General features: G+C 43.1%; 1 protein-coding gene across 4 annotated transcripts in view; it reads left to right on the forward strand.

Moving 5' to 3' along the window:
• Positions 1-16,211, forward strand: part of ETV6 (ETS variant transcription factor 6) — a 222,383-nt gene that overhangs the window by 167,075 nt on the left and 39,097 nt on the right. For 3 of the 4 annotated variants that reach the window (XM_036457845.2, XM_036457841.2, XM_036457842.2), the window contains one exon: positions 6,562-6,726. The exons of the other annotated variant lie outside the window; for it this stretch is intronic. In XM_036457845.2, the coding sequence (XP_036313738.1) occupies positions 6,663-6,726 (64 nt within the window). In that variant the 5' untranslated portion in view covers positions 6,562-6,662. The remainder of the gene's footprint in view (positions 1-6,561; positions 6,727-16,211) is intronic. 4 annotated transcript variants of the gene reach the window in all.

The following is a 16,211-nucleotide window of genomic DNA, read 5'->3' on the forward strand; positions in this document are numbered from 1 at the left end:
TTGAATTTTGGGTGGTGCCTTTATGGCTGACCTTGGAAGTTATAGTCCAAATACCAAAATATTTGAATGGGTTGATCCTTAAACATCTATACCCCAAAGGAGTCAATAACTTGATCAGCACCCATCAGAAAAGGAAGTGGCTGGTATGTCACCAGAGGACTCCCATCGTAGCCCTCACCTCAGCAATTGGCAGTGACCTGTTTGAGATGGCAGAAGCTTATCAAAGCTTTAGATGACACGAAGCTACAGAGTATAGATGATACTGGAAACAGATCCAGAGAGATGGCAGCAGTCTGGAATGATAATCTGATATTCATCAGCATGCATTCTCATGGTTGGGTTCCAAACACTGGCCATAGATGTGAAAGGTAGGGTGGTTGTACAAATGATAACGGTAATAACAGTAGTAGAAAAACGACAGCTAATATTTATTAAGTGCTTGCTCTACCACAGATACTATCTGTGCTCTGTGTTTTACATCATCATCATTTGTAGAATCTTACTCTGTACTAGCTTTATGTCATCTGAGATTTGATAAACACATCATCTCTAATTCAAGCTACTTGCTTCACAGGTTGAGCTGCCCCCTTTTGCCAGTGGAGGCTAGTGAGACAAGAGAGGTTAAGTCACTTGCCTGAGGTCACGCAGATGAGAAATAGTTTCCATGCTTAGTGCCTGCATGCTTAAGCACTGTCAAAGTTCACACCATCACTGAAACTTTTCTCCCTCTCTCTCTTTTTAATCATGAATGTGATTTGATGTCCTGCCAAAACACCAAATAAGATTAGAGAAACACATAGGTGGTTAATCATATAGACTTTGGGCCAGACCAATGGGTTTCAAATGTTGACGCTTCCACTTCCTGGCTATGTGACTTTGGTGGAGCCGCTTAACTTCTCTGTGCTCCGGTTTTCTCCTCTGTCCATGCGGATAGGGATTGCTGTGGGAATTAAATGAAGCCTGTGCAGAAAACATTGAGAACAGTGCCTTGCACGTTTTTAATCCCAGCATCACCATTTCCATATATTGTGTGCTGTCGTGTTCTCATTTGTGAACGAGGATGGTAATCATTGTAGTGGATAGTTCAGTGCAAGTGCTCAATCGTTGTTAGCTGTCACTATCAATAGAACCATACTGTCCAGAAAAAGAAAGGGTCCAGTCCTCCTTCTGGTTCTCTGTTTAGGAACAGAAGCCATGTAAGGTCTCCGGAGGAGATAGGACAGGTCAGTGAGGGTAGAGAAACTACAGTTCAGAACTTACGGTTGGAATGATAAAGAAGATTTAATCTGAAGGCAAGATGACTAAGCAAGGGATAACTTTCCTCACTTATGTCAGGGGTTGTGGAATGGTTCTGTGTCATCGAATCAAGTTATGAGACACCATGAGATGTTGGAAAGTCGGGGAACCTGGGGCCACTTAATCGTGGTTCTCTCTTGTCTCCTGGCTTCAGTTTCCTAGTGAGTAAGATGGGGCGGGGGTTGGACGAGATCATTGCTGAGGTGTCTTCTGTCTTTTTTGATTCTGTTCTCTAAGCCATAGAATCTGTAGCAAATTCCTGTTTATAACAGAAAGTTTGAGTTAAAGGGTGTTTTTGATTAACGTATACTATAGCTAAAGAGCTTGAACTGAGTATTGTTCTAACCAGTAAATCATCTAATGACTCTGAGGCCCCCATTTCCTCATTTGATAAACTGAAATGAGAATACAGCAGATTTCACAGGGTGTTTGTGAGAATTCCAAATGAGGTCATACATGTTAGAGCACCTTGTCAAAATGTTATGTTTATTATTGCTGTTGCCTGGGTTATAACTTTTCCAAGAATTAGAATACAATAAAGCACTCTCAAGCACTAACCTCATTTAAAGTAACTTAATCTGTTTTCCGTGATTCAGGAGATCCTTGAGGAAGTTACAGAACCTCAGGGTCATTTTCTGGAAGAAGAAGGTCTGGGCTGCTTGTAGTCTTTGGATTTTAAGTTTCAAATTACAGGGGAGCATCTTGACTGTATTCCAGGAGGGAATAGAGATCACATACTCTAAGCCCCTCAATGTACAGATGAAATCACGGAGCCAGAGAAATTGAGTGGCCCGCCCAGAGTCACACCTTAATTAATGGCAAACCTGTTAGTAAAATCCAGGCTCTCGACTCCCAGCACACTTTTTATGGTTAGTTATGTTTAAACTCAGAAAAATCTGAAATGATGCTTAAGAATGTGGTGGTGGACATGTCTGCGCCTTTGAACATGGAATCAAATAAATATTAGCAGGAAATTTAAGGGCCTGGGTATGTCACTGATGGGTATGGCACCGTGAACTTGACTTGACCCATTTGGGAGAAAAGTTGCAGTGGAAGTCTTAGTAATTTTCTTAATTATAGCAGTTCATGTCTTCTGTACAAAATCCACCTCAAGTATACTCTGCAATGAATTGGCATTAAAAATCCAGGCCATCTTTATATGGCTCTCACAGGCTTGTTATACATGCACAGGGAATAGCATAACATAGAAGCAGCGTCCCACCTCCACTGTCTTCCTTTTCCCACTTATTAATCTACTTCTTCAGGGACCTACAGATGCTCTTTCTCTTTTTCTTTTAACCAATAATAAAAAATTTAAAAAACTGTGTTTTTCAACTTTTCTGAGTTAAAGTTGCAAAAGATAACTGTCAGACAACGTGTTATGTATGCCTCCCTCATCTTGCCCATGTGGCTTCTGTGAGCCATGTGAAGCCTCAGGACTGGTGCCCATGAGCAGTGAGTGCCTGTGAACGAGCAGCCGGGGAAGGCAGCGTTGTGTTCCTGTATGTGCTTAAAGCAGGGTTCCACCTTCTTCTTCCTTTCCCCACTTATAAATCTATTTCTTCAGGATCTACAGATTTTTTTTGCTGTCGCTTTGGTCCATTGATAACTTGAGAAAGCCTCTAAAGATCAAAGTCTTGGGTGGGGAAGATTCAATTCACTCTGTCTTATCTGAATTCCTGATAGCCTTGCAAATCCATCTAAATCTGGATGGGAAATGCATGGGTCAGCATAATGGATATGAGCACAGACTCTGAAACCAGACTGCCTGGGTTTAAACCTCAACTCCTCTTGTTACCATGGCCATATGACCTTGGGCAAATCCCTTAAAGGCCCTGGGCCTCAGTTCCCTAATCTGAAACACTGTCTCATAGGGTTGTTGTGAGCACGCAATGAAATGAACTAATATTTATAAACTCCTTAGAGTAGTGGTCGATGTGCTAGATAAATTCAGTGAAATGGTCCTGATCAGACCAGAGTTTCCTCTGGGTCCTGGGCTGTATTTCGTTAGACGCTGTAACATCCAGGCATTGGGAACCTTAGGTTTGAATAAATGGGGCTTGTTTGTCCTCAGTTAAAACTGCAAAGCGCATCCTGCAGCCATAACCTTTTTATTCTATTGAACCAAAAAGGCAGTGGCAGTGAAGCTTGACTTTGAACACCCAAGTCTGTCAAGCCTCTTTCCAGCTCATTGAATGTGCCTGCCATCTCTTTACGCTGATGGAAGGAAGAATGGTGACTCTGATACATTTATTGAGTGGCCCCAAGCAGTAGCCTGCTCTGTCCCGGTCACCTGCTAAGTAAGATTGCCATTGCAGTCCCTGGACCCACTAACTCACTGGGTTCCTGTTGCTCACAAGCCCAGAGCATCCACTTAGGTCCCTGGTGAGGGGGTTTCCGCCTGGTGGCTCTGCTTGCGGCAGGCGCTGGGCTGTGGGAGAGACTAATGGGAAGTGAAAAGAGAAACTGTCATTCTTAACCGGCAGGACTGTTGGGAGTGTGTGCCTCTTCTTGTATTTAGGGAAAAGATTACTCATGACTATTTTCTTCCGTAGAATATAAAGAACCTCAAATTACTACTTGCAATCCCCCACCCCCTTCTCACCCGCCCTCCTGCGTTTCCATGTATCCTCCGTAGAAACTTCAGCATTTTACTCTCATTTCCCCTCCCAGGCGGGATTCAGTTCTGTATTTGCTTTGGCACTTGCGCCTCTAATAAGCTCCCCTATCCTTTTTCCTGGTTCTGACCCACCGTCTTCTGCTCCTGTGGCCCCCTCACCCCAGGCGCTTTCTCAGGCCACGCTTGACCTGGGGCCTCCCAGGTGTCCCCTCACGACTGGCCTCTCACGAAGGAGAGGAAGAGGAAAGTCCCTAGTGACAAGCCATGATGCTGTTCTTGTTCTAAGATGACTGGCACCGTGGACAGTCATAGGAAGTAAACTTTAAGGTTTTGTACCGGTTCAACTTGAAATTTTGCTGAGTCATCCTCATGCTCCCACCTTACTACGATTCCAGATTTATCTTTTCAAGATCGTTGGAAAAGGTTGGGATGCCCCCTGTATCCAATGACCATTTTTAATAGACATTGCTTCTTGGCCTAGTTAAGAATCTTAAAACAGAACCTTAAATTCTTTAGTGACCGTTTTATTCTAAAGATCAAAGAGCAGAAACATGCTGCACATTATTATTTCTTTCTATGTAAAAAAAAATTATACAATTTACGCCGAAACCTGTTTGGCTCAGTTGGTAGAGCGTCGGTCTGCGGACTGAAAGGTCCCAGGTTCGATTCCGGTCAGGGGCATGTACGTTGGTTGCAGGCACATCCCCAGTAGGGGGTGTGCAAGAGGTAGCTGATCAATGTTTCTCTCTCATCGATGTTTCTAGCTCTCTATCTCTCTCCCTTCCTCTCTGTAAAAAATCAATAAAAATATTTTTAAAATTATACAACTTAAAAACAAAACAACTCAACAACCTCACCTAGGTGCCCATCTCTAGTATCCCGATGCTTGTAGTTTTTTTATTGATGCCCTACACAGTGGACCAGTTTTGAAGATACTTCCACAAAGTTCAAGGAAGCTGCCATTCTTCAGAACTAGACTTTGCAAAGGAGCTGCCTGGGAGACAGAGCCAAAGTCATGCCTACGGGCCCTGGACCTTCTCCAGGGGACCCGAGCCATTCATTCCCCGGGAATGCTGAGCTGTCCATCAAGTAGACCAGACAGATCTTTGTCTTGCCTTATTTAAGGTTGAGAGGTGATTCTTTCTAGGATCAAACTGAAAGACAATCTTGTAGCACACTCGTGGAGTCTCCTTAGCAAGTTTAGGTACTAACTGCAGAGAGAGACTGAGGCTCTTAGCAAACACTGATTCACTGATTCCATTGTATGGAACTGTTTACACAGTGCAATTTTAGAGAATGAAGCTCTGTTGAGCATCTAGCTGTTTCTAACCCATCTGTTCTCAATGATCTTGGTCTCAGGACCCCTTTCAAATCTTAAAAGTTATTGAAGACCTCAAAAAGCTTTGCTCATATGGGTTTTAGCTATATATATAGTTACCAGATTGGAAATCAAAATGGAAAATTTTGATAATATTTGTAAAACTGCTGAAAAGTAATAAGCTAAGTATATATTAACAAATATCTATTTACAGATATATTTACAAAAATAAATTAGTGAGAAGAGCGGCATTGTTCCACATTTCTGCAAGTCTCTTTCATGTCCAGCTTCATTGGAGATGGCTGGATTCTCATCTCTGATGCAATTCCACATCTTGTGTAGCCTCTAGAAAATTCCACTGTACATTAGTGAAAGAATGAGAGTGAAAAAGGCAAATAATCTTTTAATATTGTTACGAAATGAGTTTTTACTTCATAGACCCCTGAAAAGGTGTTGGGAACCCTGAGGGGTCCCCAGATCACACTTTGAGAACCACTATTCTAAACCACTTGAATGATGTCAAAGACATCTCACAACAGCAAAATAAAATTAAAAGGTAGATTCCCAGTCAGGCTTCCCAACAGAGATAGGCCCTGAGCTGCAGCGCTCCCTCTGACCCACTTCTGGTCCTACTCCGAGTCCAAGTAGCTCTCCCCCCCCACACCCGTCCCCCCCCCTCCCCACTCCAGGAAGTTCTAAGCACAGCAAGTAGACTAAAAAGGCAAGTCTTTTCTCCTTACCTTGCCCTCTCATCCCCAGAGGCTGGCCTGATGGTTTCCCAGAGGCTGAGCAAATGCTCTTCCAGGAAGAAATTTCAGGGAACACTTCATTATTTGGCAGCTCTGGGAGGTCAAGCCCAGCTCTGGAACATTCCCACTTCGAAAGGACGCTGGGTTGCAGTCAGATCAGCTCTGATTTAAAGGTCCCCTTCGAAGTCTGTTGGCATGTGTCATGACTCTGAGCCCCCATGGGCACCTCAGGCCACTGTAGAGCTGCACCTTTCCGGCAACCCTGGAATCCAGGCAGGCCCTGGAGTGGGCAAGGAAGGGTGGGGCTCTAAGACCAATGGTCCCTTAAAGACAAAAAAAAAAAAAAAAAAAGGATGTTTTGCTCAGTTTGCCTCTATTTGATATCACACTTTGGCACTTATCAAGCTTGGGTTTTAATCTGGAATTCAGAGTTGAACATGGAGGCTCTTCAGACTTGGGGACCCAATGTTGTTAACCATTCAGAAACCTCTCCCCTTTATCCCAGCTGTCTAACTGACAAGACCCTTTTTTTTTTTTTTCCCTGTCTCTTTCTTTCTGCCTTGCTCTTTCTCCAACAGGCTTGCAGCCAGTTTACTGGAGCAGGGATGACGTAGCCCAGTGGCTCAAGTGGGCTGAAAATGAGTTTTCTTTAAGGCCAATTGACAGCAACACGTTTGAAATGAATGGCAAAGCTCTCCTGCTGCTGACCAAAGAGGACTTTCGCTATCGATCTCCTCATTCAGGTGAGAGTCTAGTCTCCGGACACGTGCTCAGCTTGGCGAATCTTCTGGTCGGTGATCAGTCTTTACCACTGCTCATCCTGCCCCAAAAAATCTCTGCTGTCGGTCACCGTGGGCTCAGGGACCACAGCCGAGCTGAGTGGAGGAAGGATCCTGCTGACATATGCCAGTATGAGGGGAGAAGAGGAAGAGCTTTCAGATCAAGGGGCAACTTTTAAGGTTCAGAGAAGTAACCCGGTTAGGACCTACAGTCACTGGACTTTAAGAGATCTAGATCTTCCTTATGCCACTACATAAGGAAGAAAATGCATCCCCACCCTTTCTCTCTCCTTACTCCTGAGTCTGAAGACTTAAGAGAGGTGCTTGAGAGCAAGTGTAGATTGTGAACTGCTCAGTGAACAACAAATATGGGCTTGAGTAAGGGGAAGGAGCCCTGCTGTGATAGCTAGACTGGAAAGTCAAGAAAAAATGAGAGAACAGGAGATAAGGAATGGGCAAGATGGAGATCCATGTAGCCAAGGCAAGTTTAGAAAAGAACTCAAGGGGCCTCGGATGATGTCCTTTGGATGTCCTGAATTTTTTGAAGTCATGCCTCTGGCAACTTGTAGAAATCCTGAACAATACAAGTGGAAGTTTCCTGGTTAGGCTCATCTAACGAGGAAGATTTGTTCAAATGAGGGCTCCTAAGACCACAGGGGAAGATTTTGTTCAGTAAGGAGTGTTTGTACCTGCAAAGTATGTTAATGAAATAGACTTTCTAATTCCATATCTTACACATGATGGATATTTAGAAGGTAGCTCTTGCCAAAACCGGTTTGGCTCAATGGATAGAGCGTTAGCCTGCAGACTGAAGGGTCCTGGGTTCGATTTCAGTCAAGGGCATGTACCTTGGTTGTGGGCCTATCCCCAGTAGGGTACGTGCAAGAGGCAGCTAATCGATGATTCTCTCTCATCAATGTTTCTAACTATCTCTCTTCTTTGTAAAAAAATCAATAAAATATATTTAAAAAAAAAAAAAAAAAAAGGAAGAAGAAGAAGAAGAAGGTAGCTCTTTGGGAACTCCATATGCCAAAGGGGATCTTCGGTCTTGCATTTATGCCTCTTGAGGGGCTTGTTATTCAGGTACCAACAGGCCCTCCTATTGAGTCTCCTTGATCTAACTTGTCTGGCAGAGACCCTTCTGTCCTTGATCAAGGGCAAAGATTCTGTGTAAGGTCTTGGCATAGTCTCCAGCTCTGTCCAACCCTTATTTACTCCTGGAGGCCTGCCAGCAGTTAATACACTAACCGTCATGAGGAAATGTCCCCCATACTAGAGGGTGAGATAAGGACAGAGAACAGGATCTCCCCTGCTTTTCCCAATTTCAACAGACCGTTTATATGAGGAAATGTCAAAGGGGAAGTTGCTCCCAAAAGTATACGTGGTATTGAAATTTGAAAGCTTGTATCTTTGAAAAAGGAATTGTTTTTTGTTTTTATTTAAGGTTTTATAAGGGACACAAACATACGTGAAATATACTTAGTCTCAAATCACTGATTTTTATCATGGATTTTTGGTTGCAGAATAAGAAAGCCATAGAACAGCCATGTAAACAAAACTTAACATCAAAGGAAATCTATAGATAGTTTCTTTTCATTGGATGAAGAAATACTTCCCTTTTCTGTTCCAGGGGAAACTCAGATATTATGCTTAAAGACACAAAGCTACCTATCTAGAGGAAAAGACCTCTAACTCTTTCGTGTTTCTGAGAAACCATTTTCTCAGAAACCATTTATATATGACAAAGGAAAGCACAGTGATGTGTTTTGACTTGATTTGACTTAGACCTCCAGCAAGTTTTCCTTCTTGAGCCTTTGCAATTTCTATCCTCATCCTATCTCAGGTGCTCCTTTTTGTTGCCGGTTTATTTTTCTCTCCAGTGACCTCTCAACTTTACTGATGAAACTAGGTTATCTCTGCTCAAAGCTGGAAGCGAAGATAGTTCTGCAAAGCCTGTCAGTAGTTCCTTCCTATGTTGTCAGACCTTTGCTGACATGGGCCACGTGGAAGTCAGGCAACATCCCACGGTCCAGGGAGACAGGCAAGATTGCATTGAACCTAAAAGCAAAGGAAGCTGGAGAAGGGAGAGCATATGGTAGGATGGGTCTCCTGAAAGCATGAATGGAGTTGGTTCACAACATGAAAGATGGTGGAATTGAGTGGCAAGGAGAGAAAGAGAGCATTCTGGGTAATTAGACCAGCATTAGGTTAATATATTTGGGTGATAGTGAGAAAGCCCACCTGATGAATGGAAAAGGCAAGAGGCAGGAAGGCCAGCTAAGGCAGATTCACTAGTCCGAACAGGAGGTGTTGTGTAGACCATAGTTGAGTGGGGACAGGAGAAATTCATTGCATGAATGTTCCCTGGATAGCCCTGAGCCACTGGTACAGGAGTACAGGCTAAGGGAGTTGAAGGTTAGGAGAGGTGATTTCTAGTTGGATGGTCAGATAGAGCTCAGGGGTATGACAATGGAGACAGACTTTGGAAGGTTCACATGGTTGGGGAAGGAATATAAAGAAAGGTTAAGGAGGAGGTGTAGGCCAGTTTGTGTGAAGTTCAGAGATAAGGCCACATAAGCTGGATCCTCTATGTAGAGAGGAAATAATGGAAGTCAATGAATTATAATTACCTGAAATGTTAATACTGTTTATTTTAGATCCAAACATGGGAGCCTCTCTGAACTCTACTTTTTTAAAAGAGATTTCAGAGAGGAAGGGAGAGGGAGAGAGAGAAACATCAATGATGAGAGATCATCATTGAACGGCTTCCTCCACACAACAACCCTTAGTGGGGATTGAGCAACCCGGGCATGTGCCCTGATGGGGAATTGAAACATGTCCTCCTCGTTCATAGGTCAACACTCAACCACTGAACCCCACTGGCCAGGCTGAACTCTATGTTTTTTAATCAATTTAACAAACTGCACTTATCCACTTCAAAGACAAGGGTCCTCCATTTTCAACCCTTAGACTAAAGCAGGGGAACTATATCACTTTTAAACAGGAGATTTCAAAAGTTAAAGATAAATGGGATATTTCTTTGGAATATTCTCCCAATTAGAACTTAGAACAAGATAATAAATTTGTTACATTTGCAGAGCTGAAGAATAAACATAGGAAATCTCTAGTTTATAAAATCTCACATGGACAAGATAATTTTGCCTAGTCCTTTTCTACTAGATACCATGTGGTGTGGTCTGGGATGATTTAAATTGAAAGGAGTATTTGATTATTTGACCAATCTGAGACTCTTGAGAAAACACCTTAATAAGTAGGAACAGATGGTTAACATTGATTTAACTCCCAAGACATTCAGGTAGAATGGATATAGGTACATTATTTATATGGAAAAAATGCAAGTTATTATAAATTTAATTCATGCTAGACTTTCTATCAATGCTTTAAAAAAGGAAAATAAAAAATACTTTCAAAGTTCCTTCAATTCATTTCAACAAGAGCTGTATTGGAGATTTATAAGAAAATTCCTCTTTTAGTATACTAGAGTGTGATGCTGCGAGGGATTGCTTCCCTTCCAGCCCACCAGAACCTTTGTCTTCGGTTACTTGCTTTGTTTGTGACCTTTAAATACAGTTAAACTCTCTTTCAAGGTTAAAGTAAAAATACTGGTCTTATCTACGTATAGTTCCTTGGACCAACCGGCTAGATTGAATGGCCGTGTCAGCTGGCTGTTTCAGAATGGACTCACAGAGTCTTTGAGGGTCCGGGTCCCAGAGGGGAGTAAACAGCCCTGCAGTGTGGGAGGTGGAGCAGACATGATCCTTGACTGAAGATACTGGAGTTGGCTCTTTCTGCTCTTTTTTTTTTTTTTTTTTTAAATATATTTTATTGATTTTACACAGAGAGGAATTGAGAGGGATAGAAAGTTCGAAACATCGATGAGAGAGAAACATGGACCAGCTGCCTCTTGCACACCCCCTACTGAGGATGTGCCCACAACCAAGGTACATGCCCTTGACCAGAATTGAACCCGGGACCTTTCTGTCCGCAGGCCGATGCTCTATCCACTGAGCCAAACCGGTTTAGGCTCTTTCTGCTCTTATTGTGTCTTTGAGCAAAGAAAGAAAAAAACAAAACAAAACAGAAAGCTTAGATAAGTCAATTACAGGAAAGCCACTTCATTTCTTAGCACTTCACTTGTCCCATTTGTGAAAGGTGGTGATTACTGATCCTTCATACAAAATGATACTAGAACATGTAAAACTAACACTTATATATATATATATATATATATTTTTTTTTATTGATTTTTTTACAGAGAGGCAGAGAGAGGGATAGAGAGTTAGAAACATCGATGAGAGAATAACGTCTATCAGCTGCCTCTTGCACACCCCCTACTGGGGATGTACCCACAACCAAGGTACATGCCCTTGACCGGAATCGAACCTGGGACCTTTCAGTCCGCAGACCAACGCTCTATCCACTGAGCCAGACTGGTTTCGGCAAAACTAACACTTTTTAAGTAAACAACGTACCCCTTTTTTCCTTATGAGCTTATTATTTTGTTTTTCTTACCATATGTTTTCTTTTTATGCAGCTAAAGGTACTTGTCTCACTAGATTTCTTTTCTAACTGATTTATCCTTGTCTTAAATATAATATTGAACTTTTCCCACAAGGTGCTGCCTTTATCTCAGGATCTCTATGTCTAAGACATAGATTTCTAGCTAAATTTCCAACATTTGTTCCTAAGTAAAGGACTAGTTTATTTTTATGGTCACTGACAGCATTTTGTATTAAATAAAAGCATTTGTAATTCAATCAGCCTCCAAAAATGGATTGCATGGCATGCTGGGGAAATGAGAGCATGCAGAGTCAGAAAGCCAAACAGTCCGAGACAGGAATGGGCTTGTGATGGCTGTGAATGGGTCCCCCTCTGGGACCTGTGACTCCACAGGTGTTTTCCCTGTTGAGTTTTTGATGAAACTGAAGGGACTGAGACATGGGACTTCATTCTGAACCTGTCACAAGCAGAGAGAATTTTCTGAACAGCCTGAGCGCTATCCCTCCCACACCATGAATGCTTCTATTATTATTTTGTTGGTCAGAAGAAAACTAAAATCTGAGTAAAAACAGAAGAGAGAAAGGGGAAAGAGAACAATTTGCAAATATAAGAATGTGTTATATCAGATACACTTCATATGAGGATATATACATAGTCATCACCTGAAAATTGCACACTTTAAAAGTGTTAAGATTCCACTTCAAATCTACTGAACGTGAGAAGTTTGATGTTGTGAAACCCCTGGAGACAGGCTCTGGGGACCCTTGTCGATGACACACTGCACTGGTCCCAGCCCCTTGGAGAACAAGCAGTGAATAACAACAACTTTTAAACAAATCATACCCTTTTGTTGATAGTACCATTTTAAGAGAAAAAAAATCTAAGAAAACAATCCAGTAAAATAAATAGATAGTCCTTAACAATTCTATTTACAGAATTGTCGAAACTGGAAGTCACCTAGCCAGCCCCCAACATGAGATTTGCTAAAGGAACTCGGAGAACGTGACTATAAAGGGATACACTGTAGCTTTAGGGCCATTTGTGGGGTCTCTTATTATTTCTTCCGTAGGTGGTACGGGGTCTTGTGGATCATACTCAGGACTGCCAGTATTATTTGAAAGACAGATAGGAGCCTGCCCAGCCAGTGTGGCTCAGTGATTGACCATATGATTGAGTGTTGACCTATGAACCAGGAGATCATGGTTCGATTCCCAGTTAGGGCATCTGCCCAGGTTGCTGGCTCATTCCCAGTAGGGGATGTGCAGGAGGCAGCCGATCAATGATTCTTTCTCATCATTGATGTTTCTCTCTCCCTCTCCCTTTCTCTCTGAAATCAATAAAAAATATTTTTTAAAAGACAGACAGGTAGGAGCCACCAGGGTTGAAGCAGAAGGTTGGCTGACAAGGCAGAGACGGAAAGTGGATGTGGGCAGTCAGCATGGCTGGCACTTGAAAGCAGTAGTGGTGACTTGAACTAAGATAGGGTCAGCAGGGAGGAAGGGGTGAGTCAAGGAATATTTAGAAGACAGTCTATAAGGTGACTGATTAGATGTTGGATAAGAGCAAGAGAGCTGTGAAGCGTGACTCCCAGGTTTCTGGCCCGATCAGCTGGGCATTTACTGAACTGTGATATATACCATGAGGGCTTTCGGGGCTCAATGTGTGGTGCCCGTATGTCATGCTGGAGGACGTGTCTGGAGAGAACTGAGGTCCCGAGGTGGGAAGAAATGCCTGTCTGGAGTGGATCCTTCATAGACAAGCTTATGGGAGTCCTGGGAGTAGATGAGAGCACCAGAAAGAAAGCTAAAGCTCTGGGAGCCTGACTGTGGGAGGGTTGGAGGAGGAGGAGCAGAGGTGAGAAGAGAAGCAGGAAAAATCAGAATCTGAAACCATGCAGTTCTGAGGGGAGGTAGTGATTCCTGGTGGTGAATGCTGCTGAGAGAGTAGGCACGGTCCCCAGGCCCCACCGCTGCTCTCTGGCTTTGACACCAGGTCAGCGGCCTGAGCAAGAGCAGTTTGGAGAAGGATTTGGAGTGGAGACCAGAATGAGTGCCCTGAGGAGTGGAGGGGAGGAAAGGGATGATAGCAGAGTAAGACAGCTCCTCAGAGACTTTTTCAGCTACAATGGGAGAGAAACAGGAATATCTAGAGGGGAAGGTGAAGACAGAGTGTGTGTGCGCGCACGCATGCATGTGTGTGTAAGACAGGAAAAACTAGAAACTGTTTAAATACTAAAGGGAAGAAATCCATAACTTGAAGCTGCTTAAATACTAAAAGGAAGAAACCCATAGAAAAATGTTGAAGATAAAACCATGAACTAGAGAGAGAGAAACGGTAAGCTAGAAATGTCTGAATGAAGTGATGTCAACTGGAAAAAAAATTCCATACCTATAAGTGTGACTTCATTAAACTTTTGTCTGTGCTTTAAGTGCAAAAGTATTGAAGGAAAGCAAATAGCTTCCATATTTTTTGAGACGGGTCTGTGAATAATTATCATAATCACAAGAGGTCCTATCTACTGAGCATATATGATAGCAGGTATGGGCTGGTGCTTCTTCCCACCATCTCCTTTAATCGTTATAACAGCCCTGCCAAGTCTATGGCATTGTTGTCATTTGAGACAAAGATTATTTATCTAAGCCTTGAACTAAGGCTCAAAATAGTTTGCCTAAGTGCATGTAGCTTGAAAAAGAGAGGAACCATGATTCAAACTTGGGACTTCCTTGCTCCAGAGCCCAAGTTCTTTTCTCTAAAAATAAGGAAACTTAGATAAATTTGATCCCCTAAGCAACACCTCTATGTTCTTGGTCTTCAGACACTAGTAAAATTGACAAGCAACTTGCAACAGTTGTGTTCACTCTCACTACTATCCATTTGAAACAAATTGCAAATGAAAGAATAGAATTTAGAATTCTCATATTAGGTGCTTGGATTTTCACATCCAGATCACCAATGTAAAATAGTATATGTTTAGTTTCTGGATTTGTGTGTGTGTGTGTACGTGCGCACTTGCGCGTGCACATGTATGCATGCATGTACATTCATGTGTCATATGTGTGTGTTCACCCAGAAGGGTATATAGGTTTTATGGGGCTGGAAGTTTATAATTTAGATGCAAATAGTTATAGGGCTCCTCCCAAGGGACTATGTAAGTGAAGGCCCCAGAAACTCACTAGCTTCATGACAAACCCACCTCTGTACGGGCATGCGTGTACATGAACTATGTATGTACGTGTGCAGATCTATGGAGGAGCCAACAAAAACTAGAAGCACCTTTTACAGTTAGTACTAGTTATATCTTTTCTGGGAAGACAAAGAAGATTTATCAAGAATTGAATGGGCCAAGAATTTCCCGAAAAGTGCCTTTTGAATTTGAGCCAGTGATCATTAGCTAAGTTAGAGATACAGTGCTTTGGCTCATGCTCTTTACTTTCAACAAGCAAATAAATATAACATTTTAAAATATCTTCATTTTTCCAGAGATCTCTTTGTTAGTACTACTTTTCAGATATACCTCCATGAATATTTTCAGAGAAGAGGCCAGGTGCTGGCTGGGTTAGAGTACTGTAGCGACGGGGAGAGGATGGGAAGCCATCTTGATTTATGTAGAAGATAGTTGTAGATGGGACACAAGGTCAGGGTGCTCCAGAAGCCAAAGCTAAGAGCTAAAGTGCATGAGACTGTAGGGCAACCAGATTCTAGCTCATCAGAACTTTCTATCAGCTAGAGCTGTCCAAAGTGGCTTGCTTATCTCGTGGCCAGCTTCCCGTCACTGGAAGTTCTCCTCCAAAGCTACTTCTTGGCAGGGGAAGGTGGGGCGAAGGGCTTTTAATGAACATAAGTTCGAGTCATTATAGGAAACCTCTAGAACAGTGATCGGCAAACTCATTAGTCAACAGTGCCAAATATCAACAGTACAACGATTGGAATTCCTTTTGAGAGCCAAATGTTTTAAGCTTGAACTTCCTCTAACGCCACTTCTTCAAAAAGGCCATGGTATTTTGTGGAAGAGCCACACTTAAGGGGCCCAAGAGCCACATGTGGCTGGAGAGCCGCAGTTTGCCAACCACGGCTCTAGAATCCTCTCTCGGTCTAAGACTCCAAGCAGTTATCAGGAGCGTTTCTCAGCAGGTTGTTATTACTGCCAGTCACGCACACACAGGGCATGCATTTAGTGGGGTCCCCATAGCAGTGACATGTTGGTGCTAAGCCTGACACATTCCCTAGCGGAGCCCTGGTTGCTGAGGAAACATGGATGGATGGGTGGATGGATCTCGTTTGGCCATACTTCATCTTGTTAGGCTTCAGTTTTTTCCTGGCCTGGAACCTGGGACCTCAGGCTCTTGCTCCCACCCACTAGCCAGCTGTCACAGGTGGTGCCGATGAATGTTATCTTACTGGTTCTCACAACAGGCATGCAGTTTAGGTGAAGGAACTGGCCAAGTTCCGCTTGGCTCTCTCCTCCGCCTGCTTGCTCCTGCCCACTCAGAGATGAACGTCGGCTGCCTGGCTCCCTTTGCCAGCTTTGGGGTGAGAGGCTGAAGTTAAGACCAGGGCCAAAGGTCACCTGGGTGGGACAAAGCACAGGTCAGCCCAACCGTGGGCTTAGCTCACCAGGGGGGTGAGGTGTCCAGAGAGGCCACGAATGAGTAAATGGCCTCAGTTAACCTTTGCCCTTTCTGAAAAACAGAGACTAACTGACCGTGACCCAGGTACCCCTCCTTTGTTCAATATGTGAGCTATTACTATAGTAATATCAATAATAATGATAGTAATAATGATGGTGGTAGTGGTGGTGACAGCAGTGGTCACAGCCACAGCTAGTGTTTGCTGCGTTCTGTTTGCCTGACGCTGTGATGAGCTCATTTCCTCATCAACTCCTCACAGTAATCCTGCGGGGAGGATGAAGCTGAGTGAGGCCTTAGGGG

This window comes from Pipistrellus kuhlii, unplaced genomic scaffold (assembly GCF_014108245.1).
Source record: "Pipistrellus kuhlii isolate mPipKuh1 unplaced genomic scaffold, mPipKuh1.p scaffold_m20_p_3, whole genome shotgun sequence".
NCBI classification, from domain to species: Eukaryota; Metazoa; Chordata; class Mammalia; order Chiroptera; family Vespertilionidae; genus Pipistrellus; species Pipistrellus kuhlii.